At 46.8% G+C, this 13,249-nt stretch overlaps 1 protein-coding gene across 1 annotated transcript in view; it reads right to left on the bottom strand.

The window, feature by feature from the left end:
• LOC147722860 (kinesin-like protein KIF17) overlaps window positions 1-13,249 on the bottom strand; it is a 1,643,424-nt gene that overhangs the window by 38,600 nt on the left and 1,591,575 nt on the right. The window contains exon 10 of the mRNA XM_086965286.1: window positions 1,149-1,380. Within this exon, the coding sequence (XP_086821412.1) occupies window positions 1,149-1,380 (232 nt within the window). The remainder of the gene's footprint in view (window positions 1-1,148; window positions 1,381-13,249) is intronic.

The following is a 13,249-nucleotide window of genomic DNA, read 5'->3' as shown; positions in this document are numbered from 1 at the left end:
GCAGAGCGTATAAATATTGGACTGCTGAGAATTGTACATACTGTGATCACACGTTGCATTTTCATTTTGGAATGTAATTAACTACTAGTCCCACAATGCACCCTTACTGCTAACTGGGATAAATAGTGGACATAGAAAAAAGCTCACTTACCGTGACCAAAGCCTGTGATGGCTGAAACGCGTTGGTTTGAGCTGGAGAAATAAAGTAAAGCTGTTTAAATCTTACAAACGCTGAGTGCCGCATTCTTGGAGAGAAAAAATATATATATATATATATATATACACACACACACACACACACGCACACCCACCCGCGCACACACACACACACACAAACTAACACAGATATACATGTAGGACTAGCATAATTTAACAAACATGAATTTCATAAACAAATTAAACAGCTACTGCAGGGAATCCGCTGCTGTTGCCAATTTCCAGGATGGGTTGTGGAATCCTTTTTAATTCTATTATATGCTGAACTGTATTATTGGGAGCAGATTCATTAGATGGACATGCAGTGCAGCAAGTCACCCTGCTGAGCTGCACTTCGTGAGAGGGAAAGGGAAGGAATGAGCTGTATTTTGGCACAATCCTGCTCTTTTGTCCGCCTAGTGCTAATGCAGGCACCCTTGCACCATGGTGTAAAGGTGCTTCCGTTGCATGCAGGATTCTTTTTGTGCAGGCTCCTTCTTGCACAAAAAAACCATGAGAGGCATATTCTTCTTCCTATGTGTGCTGCAAAATGCCATGGGAGTTTCATGGAAACACCCTTGTAACGCCCACGGAATGCCTCCCTAGCTCAGAGTAAGGCAACACAGGGATTTGTGCTGTGTTGCTTTACTCCAGATTTATGGAGCACCTCAAGGCCACACATAGTGGCCTTGGGGAAATTAATAAATCACATTTAATGTTTGCATCACGTATGTACCACATTGCGGGTGCAAATGCTACACAAGCCGGCTCATAAATATGCCCCTAAATGTAGGAGCACTGTGTTATGAATTGGAAACAAAGAGCTAGACTATGTTGTCTGAAATAGTGAACCAATTGGTGAAAAAGGAATGGTAGAGAGAAAGGCAGCCAGAATAAGAGGTCAAGAAGAGAGGAGCAGTAGAGAGGGTAGAAGACATAGATATTATAGATACCCTTCTTCGCATTTGTTTCAGAAGATTTCTGCTGGCCTGAAGTCCCACGTCACTGGATTCCTCTATGTTCAGCAGAATGTGATCCCAGTTTTCTTCTTCCCTACATTTCAGGGCTTCTCTTAGCTCTCTCTTTCGCTCGTCGGCATACATCTTCCTAAGTTTATTCTTTGCTTTTAAATCCTTGTCCTTTGCGTGTTCTCCTCCGACCACCTGCTGTTCTAACTGCGCTAACCTGGAAAATGGAATGGTTGAAAATACATTAATAAACTTAATCAGTTATTGTTTATAAGAATGTACCTAGTACTGGGATAGCAAGGTATCAGTTTTAAGAAACACTGGTCGAGTTGCGTTTGTAGATAGCCACTGATGCCGCTGTTCATAACTAGCATGCACTGTCAGAGCTGTGTGGACAGTAGGACGCTCAATAGAGTCAGTACAATGAAATACCTGACATGACTGGGATTGGTTGTCTCTAATTCTTCTTTTCAGATTAAGTACAAAGATCAAAATATTTTCAAAGTGCTTTCATACAGGCTTGCACCATTTTCTCATCATGTTGTACACTGATCTACTGCTATCTAGCTCAACTTATGCCCTGTAAATACAAGTATATGCATATATAATTCTAAAAGCCATATTCCAAACAGAAATGCAGTCCACTTCTCACATGTAGACTACTTTAAAGCATTTTCCTCAAACATATACAAGGTCTAAAAGGCTAGTAGGTCACAAAAAGAAAAAAGAGTAAGTATGTTCCATCTTAGAGAGGAGACAACGTTTGCAGTTACTTACCAGTAATTAGATAACTCAAAGTTCAATCTTTCGTATTTCAGTCCTCACTATCAAGATGTGTCTGCCTCCAACAAAGAATTCCAAACTCCAATCCTGATGACTGCCCCCTTGTACTAGTAATAATAGGCACCCCCTACCCTGGACAGATCCCACATATATCAAGCTAGAAGGTAAAAATCAATATTCCCTCCCTCCACAATCACTTTTAAAGGGTTGACCAACCATGAAACGAAAGGTGGGACAATATAAAACGAGAAAGACTGGATTCAAGTTAATGGAATCACCCATAAGTAGTTAACATTACCTCTTCGACCCCTTCCTCAATTGTGTCCACACTAATGAGAAATACCAAAGCTAACAGCTAGACTCCACCTATGCTCTGTTCTCTTCTGACTCCATATGTTCCCCGTCGATCCTTGCGTTCGGAAGGCCAGTACCTGGTAGTGGTCCCCAGGGTGAAACGCTCTTGTATGGGGGGGTCGCTCATTCCGCTATTTGGCTGCGAAATTGTGGAATGCCTTGCCGTCCCAGATGCGTGGCTTAAATGATCTCCTGACTTTCAGGAAAGCCATCAAGACTCATCTCTTTCCCTTAGAACAGAACCGCTGTCACTGTTATGTCAGGGCCTGCCGGACTGGGCCTGAGGCAGTCCTCTTCTTACTGTTTGAGAAGCGCCGGGTCGCCACTTAGCTGGGGCAGCTGAGCGCTATATAAAAACATGTAACATAACATAACGTAACGTAGAAAAACAACCATTTTCAAGAAATAGCTGCTGAAATAATAGTTATTTAAATAGTCTCTACTATTACTTCATAGTAGAAAGAACTTTATGGAACAAATCTTTTTTATTGATTTAGTTGGTGGGTGTCTCCACACCTGTACACAGTCATTTGCCTACAACCTCAGGAGCCAGCGGCTAAAAGACAATGCATTCAAAGTATATGTCTCATTACTGCATGGAGTCCAACATCCTGGAGGATGGCGTCACTCAAAGTTAGGAAGAACATAACTGTCAAACAGTGCAAGTTAGAACACGCAGACCCACCATAATAAACAGACAGCCGATAAGGAAAACCCACCCTACTGTCCACCCCCCAAAAGAAAAGAGGAAAATAGAGAGTGATCTGTACCAAAGACTCCAAAAGTTGTGTAGTGTCCCGTGGAGCCCACCACACCCAACCCTACTGCTCACTCATATGGGCGCCACTGATTCTGAAGATGAAGGTATGAGTCGCCGTACTTGCAAGAGTTTGGGCAAGTGACCTCGCAGAGGTCATTCGAAAGCAGCGTTATAAAAGGAGCCCAGAGTTCGGCGTATTTCTCGCCCTTGTGATCGTGACTTATCGAGAGTCATTCCATGGCTAGGATCATCCAGAGCCTATGGAGCCAGGCTGTGTGATCCGGCACCGTGGTAGTACCCCAGTGAACTAAGATCACATGACGTGCCGCAAGCAATGTTAGTGACATCTGCCTGCCTCTAAGTGACAGCAATGGGAAAGTGAGTGGATTTTTATAGACCTAGCAAAGTGTAAGCCGGGAAGCAGGGGATCTCAGTGTCAAATGCAGTGTTGATTTCATTAAGCACCTGTTCCCAAAATGTCTCTAGCCTCGGGCAGTGCCACAGAGGATGCAAAAGGGAACCCGACAGGCCGCAACCCCGCCAGCACTCCTCTGTGTGATTCTTGTACCATTGGTGTATCCTCGCTGGCATGAGATACCAATAGGACGCCACCTTGAATGCGGATTCAGTCCCAGCAAGGTTGTGTGCCGTGTGATGAGCCCTGTAGTGGATATTGTCCCATTCCTGGTCTGTGAGGATCCGTCCCACTTCTGCCTCCCATCTGAGTTGACCGCGGGAGCGCTTCCCTATCGTGTTCGGAGCAAGGAGAGCATAGAGTTCCGCAATAAAGTGTTTGTCGTCTTTCTTGCTCGATATCCATTTCTTGAAAGGGGTAAGCTTACGAGAGATGTGTTATGTTATGTTATGTTATTATACACTTATATAGCGCATTATCACCCGAGGTATCTAAGCGCTATCCGTGGACATACACAACCCAAAAGAATGCAAAGCCATCAATTCAAAGGGGCCCCCAGGCTTCCAGGAAAAGAACAGTCTTCAAATTTTTCCTAAAAAGGAGTAGATTGGGTGGGAGTGTGGGAGAGAGGCCGGGGATGTAGCCCAGTGTCGGAGCTGAAGGTAGTAGAACTCGTCAGTCCGGGGGAGGTCGAGGTCCCGGCACACCCAATCGAACGTGATAATGCCCTCAAGATCAAACAGGTGGCCCAAATGCTTACAACCAGCCTCCCTCCAGTGCTGGGCAATGGCAGTCTTACATTCAGGGGGAAAAGACGGGATGTCAACCATCGGCGTCTTCGGGGAGGGAAAGGTCGCTAGGCCCCTTGAGAGTGCTACCGCATCCCAAACTGTCATTGTCACTGCTGTGACTGGGGATGAATAAAGGCCCCAAGAGCAGGAGCGGCGGGGAAGCCAAATTTCACTCCAGACATACGCACCGGCTACTGCCTGGTCCATGAAGGTCCAGTGCTTCTCAGAAAGTGGGCGATTCCACTCCAGCACGTAGCGAAGGTGCGTGGCCTGTAGCTATCTGTGGACCAGCAGTAGATTCACCCCCCCGTCACTGTTGGGACATGACAGTTGCGCTACCTTCTCATTGTCCCAAATGAATTTGTTCATAGCAAGCTGTAAGTTTCGCAGGGCTTTAGGTGGTGGCACCAGCAGGAGGGTCTAGAAGAGGTAGAGTATTCGCTGTAGAATAATCATTTTGACTGCAGCAATGCACCCAAACCAAGATAAATTATGTTTAGTCCACCCATCTAGCTCCCTCCTTATCTAAGTCACCAAGGACGAGTAGTTCAGTTCTAATGTGCGTGGGATCGAGGGGGTCAGGTGGATGCCCAGATAGGGCACAGGATCGCTAGACCAATGCTGAGGGAGGGACAGCCGGAGGGCTTCCGCCTGAGCATGCGGAAGGGACAGATTGAGGACCTGGGACTTGCCAAGCTTGACTTTGAAGCCAGAGAGCTGTCCAAATGACTCAAGTTCGTCGACCAGCATAGGGAGAGAGGTGAGAGGCTGTGTGAGGGAGAGGATGACATCATCCGCGTAGAGGCTTATCTTGTGGATATCGCCTCCAAACCTGAGACCATGGATGCCCGGGTGGTCGCAAATTTTCTGTGCAAGGGGTTCCATATAAAGTGCAAAAAAAGCGGCGAGAGTGGACACCCCTGTCTCGTGCCCCAGGTGATCTCAAAAGAGGACGAGGGCACTCCATTAACTCTAATAAATGCCCAGGGGGCGCGGTAGATGCACTGCACCCATTGGATGAAACGGGGGCCAAGCCCGAAGCCCCGCAAGAAGTCAAAGAGATATTTCCAGCATACTCTATCAAATGCCTTTTTGGCATCAATGGCGAAGAGTACACCTCTCGTTTGGGAGCGGTGGATGCTATCTATCAAGTGGAGAAGGCGCTTGGTGTTGTCTCCGCCTTGACGTGTGGGAATGAATCCTGCCTTCTCCGGAACAATTAAACCCGCCATTAGGGGTTTACCTGAAATGCTACAATGCCTGTGAAAAGCTTTGCGTCGACATTAAGCAGAGAGATTGGGTGGTAGGAACTACAGTGCCCTGGGTCTTTATTGGGTTTAAGAATTACAGAAATCGCTGCTTCCGACATAGATTCTGTAACTGCCCCACTATCTAAAAAGGAGTTGAACAGGCAATCTAGGAGGGGGGGCAACTTCGGGACAGAATGTTTTACAAAACAGGGCAGGAAAGCTGTCAGGGCCCGGCGATTTGTCAAGCTTTAGTCGGGAGATGGCTGTGATCACCTCTTCCAGCCGGAAGGGGTCTTCCAACCGTTCTGCATGCATTGTAGGGAGGCAAGTAAAGCTGCTAGACTCCAGGTATTCCTTTGCGTCAGGAGGATCATGTGAATCCTCCCTAAAGAGAGATTGGTAGAAGCGGCGGAATTCCTCTACAATCTGGGAGTCCAGGTGAATTTCCTCGCAAGTGGGCCGTTCCAGAGAGGGGATAGTCCCTGCCACTGCCCTGGCACGCAGTTTCCGCATTAACATCTTCCCACACTTGTCACTGCCCAGGTAGAATTTGTGTCAGATGCAAAGCAAGGCAAATTCCGCCTTATCCAGGCGTTTAAGAAGCAGCCGCTTCTTATCCAATGACCGCCATATCGTCGGAGCCCCTGTGCTATGAATTGCCTCCAATTCTGCTATTTCCTTTTCAAGGCCTAAACAGGCTTCTCTACATCTTCGATTGTTAGCAGAAGAGGTGGCGAGAAATTCCCAGCGGATCACCGCTTTGAGAGTTTCCCAAACAGTAGCCAGGGATGTCTCATCAGTGTCGTTATGTGGGAGATAGTCTAAGAGATTTCCACGCAAACCTTCTACAATGTTAGGGGAGTGTAAGAGGCCTACGAGCAGCCGACATCCAGCAGGTGTATGTCCAACCCCTCCAAGTCATTTAAAAAAAAAATATGTACATTAGCATTTTTATATAACAGCACTTCAATTAGCTAAGCTTTTTACAAATATTTTACACATGAGATATATTAAAAAAAAAACACCTAGGTCGGAGATTTTTAGCAAAGCATTTGAGCTATATACATAGATGATATTAAAGAACATAAAAATATATTTTCAGGTTAAACCTACTCAATTAAAAAATAATACATTTCCATCTTACACAGAGCAAGCGTGAATATAAATGAATCAATATAGGAATCAGAACCGGTCAGCCCGGCCAGGGCGAACCTTACACCCCCAGAGTTGGTCATTCCTGGACAGCCAGTTGCCTGAGCCTCCTTCCATCTTATAATACGAGCCCATATACGCCTGCCAGCCAATCTCTGCTTTTTGCCCCTGCCCTCATAAATGCCCCTTTCTAATTTGAACATGGACAACAGTCTGGAGAGCCAATGCTGAAACGTTGGGGCTACAGGGTCCAGCCAAGACGAAGCGATACATATCCGGACCACCGCCAGAGCCAAAAATAAAAATCGATAATCCGTGTCTCGCTCTCCATCATTACCTACCCCTAAAAGTATTACCACCGGAGCTTTTACTTCTAAGATTTGATTCAGAAATTTCCCAATAGGATTTAATAAACTCTCTAGGCGTGGACAGGATGCAAACATATGGGCTAAGTCAGCCTCAATTGAATCACACCGGGGTGCATCTAAATCCCACCTGCACCCCATTGGGCTATCTTTGCCGGGGTATAGTAGAGAGAAAGTAAAGTCTGCCTGCACGCCCTAGCCTCACCAGAATACATCCTCCTAGGAGACCTGAACTTTCACCCGGAGAATAGCAACGACAACGCTACCACCACCCTGCTCGACAATCTCACCAACCTTGGACTCAAGCAACTGGTGGACACCCCCACACACCTCGCTGGCCACACCCTCGACGCATTTTCTCCACCAGTAACCACTTCGCCTTCAACCGCTCCACAGGACTACACTGGACCGACCACAGCTGCATACACTTCACTTTCAAGAAGACTAAATCTCACCACAACACGCATCGGATCCCCCGCAGATGCTGGAGCAAAATCACCGCTGACCAGCTCACCACGTCACTGAGCCAGAACCCACCTGCCGTCACTAATATACCCGACACCAACAACAAAGCTCTCAACCTCGCACAGTGGATCACCCACTGCGCCGACAACCTCGCTCCATTGAAAAACCCCCACAGCAAGACCACCAGCAGAAGACCCTCTTGGTTCACAGACACCCTCAAAGCCGCAAAGGGATCCTGCCGAACTGACGCCAAGAAGGGACGACTGAAAACCTGACAACCTTCAAAGCCGCCACACGCGAATACCATCAGCAGATCCAGACCACCAAGAGGACATCATTCAAAGAGCGACTGGACAACAACACCCATAACAGCAAGGAACTCTTCAGCATCGTAAAAGAGCTCTCCAACCCCAACGCCAGCAACAACATCACCCCTTCGCAAGAGCTCTGCAACTCCCTCGCCACGTTCTTCCACCGAAAAATCACAGACATAGACGACAGCTATGGACCTCAAACTCCACTTCCGGAAGCCAAACCAGCGACCCCCAGCATCACCATCAACTCCTGGACCCCCATCAGCAGTGAAGACACCATCCACGTCATGAGCATCATCCACTCCGGCTTCCCCTCCGACCCATGCACCCATCACATCTTCAACAAAGCCGGCACCACCATCGCACCCCACCTGCGGAACGTCATAAACAGCTCCTTCACGTCAGCAACCTTCCCTGAGAACTGGAAGCACGTAGAGATCAACGCCCTCCTGAAGAAACCCACAGCAGACCCCAAGGACCTCAAGAACTTCCGTCCCGTCTCTCTTCTCCCCTTCCCGGCCAAAGTCATCAAGAAGACCGTCAACAAACAGCTGACTGCTTTCCCCGAGGACAACAACTCGCTCGACCCCTCCCAGTCCGGATTCCGAGCCAACAACAGCACAGAGACCGCCCTCATCGCAGCCACCGACGACATCAGAACCCTGATAGACAACGGGGAAACAGCCGTCCTCATCCTTCTGGACCTCAGCAGCCTTTGACACCGTATGCCACCGCACCCTAATACACCGCCTCAGTGACACTGGAATCCAAGGAAAGGCCCTGGAATGGATCACCTCGTTCCTCTCAAACAGAACCCAAAGAGTCCGCCTCCCTCCCTTCCGGTCCGCGGCCACCGAGATCATCTGCGGCGTACCCCAAGGATCTTCACTCAGTCCAACACTCTTCAATATCTACATGAGCCCCCTCTCCACCATCGCACTTAAACACAACATCAACATCATCTCCTACGCCGACGACACCCAGCTGATACTCTCCCTCCCCAAGGACACAGCCACCGCCAAAACCAACTTCCAGGAAGGAATGAAAGAGGTAGCAGACTGGATGAAGCGCAGCCGTCTCAAGCTCAACTCAGACAAGACAGGTCCTCATCCTCGGACAATCCCCATCTGCTTGGGAAGACTCATGGTGGCCCTCGGCGCTGGGAACCGCACCAACAACCACGAACCACGCACGAAACCTGGGTTTCATCCTGGACTCCTCCCTCTCGATGACCAAACAAGTAAACGCAGTCTCATCCTCATGCTGCAACACCCTGCGAATGCTCCGAAAGATCTTCAGATGGATCCCCACTGAAACCAGAACAGTCACCCAGGCCCTTGTCACCAGTCGATTGGACTACGGGTACGCCCTATACGCAGGAACCACCGCTAAACTTCAGACTCAGCTCCAGCGCATACAAAACACCTCCGCACGTCTCATCCTCAACATCCCTCGTCACAGCCACATATCCACCCACCTAAGAAACCTCCACTGGCTCCCCGTTAACAAAAGGATCACGTTCAGACTGCTCACCCAAGCACACAAAGCGCTCCATAACATGGGCCCGACTACCTCTACAGCCAACTCTCGTTCTACACCCCCACCCGCCAGCTTCACTCCACCAGCCTTGCCCTCGCCATCATCCCACAAATTCGCAGAACCACCTCCGGAGGAAGATCATTCTCCTACCTGGCAGCAAAGACCTGGAACTCCCTCCCCACTCACCTACGACTGACCAAGGACCATCTCGCCTTCAGGAAGCACCTCAAGTCCTGGCTCTTCGAGCAGTAGCAGCGTCCCCCGCCCTGCACCTTGAGACCCTCACGGGTGAGTAGCGCGCTTTATAAATGCATTGATTGATTGATTGATTGATAATGCTGAGCTCACAGCCCTGTTGAACATACCACTGTCTGACCCAATTCCAATAGGACCATGAAGCTCTCCGATTCTATACCTAATCGCTCAACCCATTTCTTCGCATGTTTTTCCCTATTACCCTGTTTATATATTACCAATTCAGCATACAATCTTTTTATAGTACAATTCCTTCTCTTTTCTGATAGTGTCCATAATATGCACTTTACTAAAACCACTCGTCCCGCCCACCATTCCCACAAAGATAACTTCGCACCGTCAAATATTTAAAGAAATATGTCCTCTCAATTGCAAACTCAGCCTGGATATCACTAAACTGACGCATTCCGTCCTGCCGAATTAAGTCACCTACTGTCTGAATACCCCGCCTCATCCATTCTGCCATAATTGTGTCTGAGAAAATTCCAGGAAGCGCAGGGTTTTTATATAACTGGGTGTAACTGTGTAATCTCCCTATGACAATTTTTTTCCTTAGCACGGTCCAGATTTTATAGGCTGCCATACGCGTCTTGAATCTAGTTCTCTTATAATAACTGGGCTCATTAATTTTCATGAAACAGTTGGCTGCATCATTGCCTAATAATAGCTTATACACATCTGGTAGCAATGCTTCATCCCGGGAATCCGCTATACACCTGTCCATTAGATTGCTCATATATTGAAGGGCCGCAGCCCAATAATAAGATTTAAAATCAGGAATATCAAAGCCTCCTCTATCCCTGGACAATGTCATAAACCTGAACGCCCTCCTAGTTTTGCCATGCGCCCAAATAAACCTGTTGACTATGCCCTCGAGTGCCACAAACCAACGTTTTTCGAATTTCAAGGGTATTTGCCCGGAACAGGTAAAGTATTTTGGGCAAAAACATAATTTTTACTACATTACACCGCCCCACCAGAGACATTTGTAAATTATTAAATCTATCAAAGTCTGATTTGGCCTTCCTAATGACTGGCTCGATATTCATTGCCACTATCTTTCCCACCTTAGATGTAATACTGATGCCCAGATAAACAGCTGTTTCCGTCACCCGGGCATCCTCTAAATCAGTCTTTCCATTCTTCACAATCTGCGTCTTTTGTCTGTTTAGGGCATATCCTGATAGCTTCCCAAAGTCATGAACTACATTCTCTACAGCGGCTAGTGCAGTTGATGGACAAGCAGTAATAATGGCAACGTCATCCACATATGCTAGAATTTTTGTTTCCAACCCTTGACTGATCACAGGCTCAATTCTATTGTTAACCTCAAGCAATCTCAGGAGAGGGGAGCAGGGACATCCCTGACTTGTACCGCGTTTAATCATGAATGATGTCATATATTTCCTCGATATTCTTAGCCTAGCCATTGGAGCTCTATAAAGGGTCCCGATGGCTTTGATAAATCCCCTCCCGACGTCAAACCATCTGAAAATTCCCAGAGGTAGTCCAAGGAGACCCTATCGAATGCATTCTATGCATCCAAGAATGGTACCGTCAACTAAGGGAAGACCCTACAAGTCAAATCGAAGGAGAAATTAAAGAGAAACTCAAATGGGGACTAGATCAAGGGATCCTTGGTCCAAAGGATTAGGAATGTTTTAATAAATCCAATCCCAGGACGCCGGTTATTTATTTTCTCCCAAGAATCCATAAAAATTTGACCCGCCACCCGGGAGTCCAATCGTCTCAGGGTGTGAATCTGTGTTGGAGCAGATTTCCAAATACGTGAATGTTTTCCTGAAGCCCTTTGTGAATCAAGTACCATCTTATATTCGAGACACCACTGATTTTATTAATAAGATTGAAGGACAAACATTTGATGCTCGGAACCAGTGGCTAGTCTCCTTCGACGTAACATCATTATACACCCAAATACCTCAAGAAGAAGCATTGGAAACCATGGAATTCTACTTAGAGACACGTACAAAACCCCACATGGTACCCACTGAATTTATATTGGATCTGGCTCGGATTGCACTTAAAAAAACGACTTTAAATTCGAGAAAACAGGCAGGTCAAAAGCTCTGCGATGGGGTGTCCTTTTGCCCCAGAAATGGCCTTATTGTTTATGGACTCTTTGCGAAAAGGTTAATCATTAATGACAATCCTTTCAGTGAATCTATTGTACAGTGGTACAGATTCATAGACTACATCTGGTGCATATGGAGCGGTACAGAAGAACATCTTGAACGTTTTCATGAATGGTTGAACACGAGGCATCTTGACATCAAGTTCACGATCACTAAAAGCAAGTCTGTTCTCACGTTCCTTGATGTAGAAGTATTCATAAAAGATGAAAAATTGACAACAACTCTACACCGTAAATCCAGGGTCAGAAACATCATATTGCCCTACCGAAGCTCCCACCCCAGCAGTTTAAAAGATAACTTGCCTTATGGGCAACTACTGACAATCAGACTAAACTGTTCACGTAAAGAAGATTTTATGATAAATGCAGCAACTTTCTGCAACCACCTGAGAGAAAGAGGCTATCCCCGCAAACTGCTCAAGCATGCGGTCAAGCGCACCTGGTACACATCCTGTGAAGCTCTACTGATAAAAAAAGAAAAGGCACCATTGAACAAACTAGTGTGTGTATCAACGTTTGGTCCTCACATCCATAAATATCGGAATATCATTTTGACAAATTGGCACTTTCTAACCAAATTGGAATGTCCAATGGAAAGACCTATGTTCGCAATGCGAAAGAACAAAAGTATTGGACAAAGAATCATTCAAGTAGATATGGCTCCAACTGCCACAAAAAATGACTGACATACGAGCCCAATGGAACGTGCCACCCATTAAAGGACATCGAAAATGTGGCAATTGCTCTGCCTGCAGTACAACCATCGAAGGGCACAAGTTCATACATGAATCCATTAAATGGACCCACAAGGAATTTACCAACTGTAAAATGAAAAGTATCAATTTTTTTAAAAACATATTTTATTGAATGCTAATTAGCATACAGCAATATTGCAATACTCAGCACTCTCAATTATTAATTAACGCTTCATTTATACCCCAACAGATTCAGATGCCCACCACCCTCCCTCCCTCAAGTGGTGTGGGCGTGCAAATTCAAAAGGATACATCGTGTGATGCGTAGCCGTCAGCTAAGGGTACACAACCCAATAACTCCAGATGCAATCTGCGCTTCCCAGTGCTCTAATTCTCCTCATCCGTCTGTGGGACTGACAGGGCCTGCACTAATGCTTCCAATGCTCTGGCGTGATCTAAGATCTTGTCATGACCTGAACGCTGTGCCTGCCTCATCCTAACAGTGCTCTCGGCCTTTGCCCATTTGCTAAATTCCGCTTTCCAGCGTGCATAGGACGGTCCCTCCTTTGGCTTCCAATGTAGGGTGATCTCCCTCTTTGCCAATATGAGCCCCAAATCAATAAACATACTCATTATTTTCGTCTTGGGTGTGAGGGGGAATCGAAGTAACACACATGCAGCCATGTCATAGGTTAGATCCCTACTTGTGATTTCATTTAATAGTTCTCCCACTTCCGTCCAATAGCTCCCTATTCTCGGGCAATCCCAGAGCATGTGTTCCAGTTCTGCTCCCCCC

This window comes from Lissotriton vulgaris, chromosome 4_1 (assembly GCF_964263255.1).
Source record: "Lissotriton vulgaris chromosome 4_1, aLisVul1.2, whole genome shotgun sequence".
NCBI lineage: Eukaryota > Metazoa > Chordata > Amphibia > Caudata > Salamandridae > Lissotriton > Lissotriton vulgaris.
The sequence above is the reverse complement of the archived record's forward strand: the minus strand, read 5'-3'. Positions and strand labels throughout refer to the sequence as shown.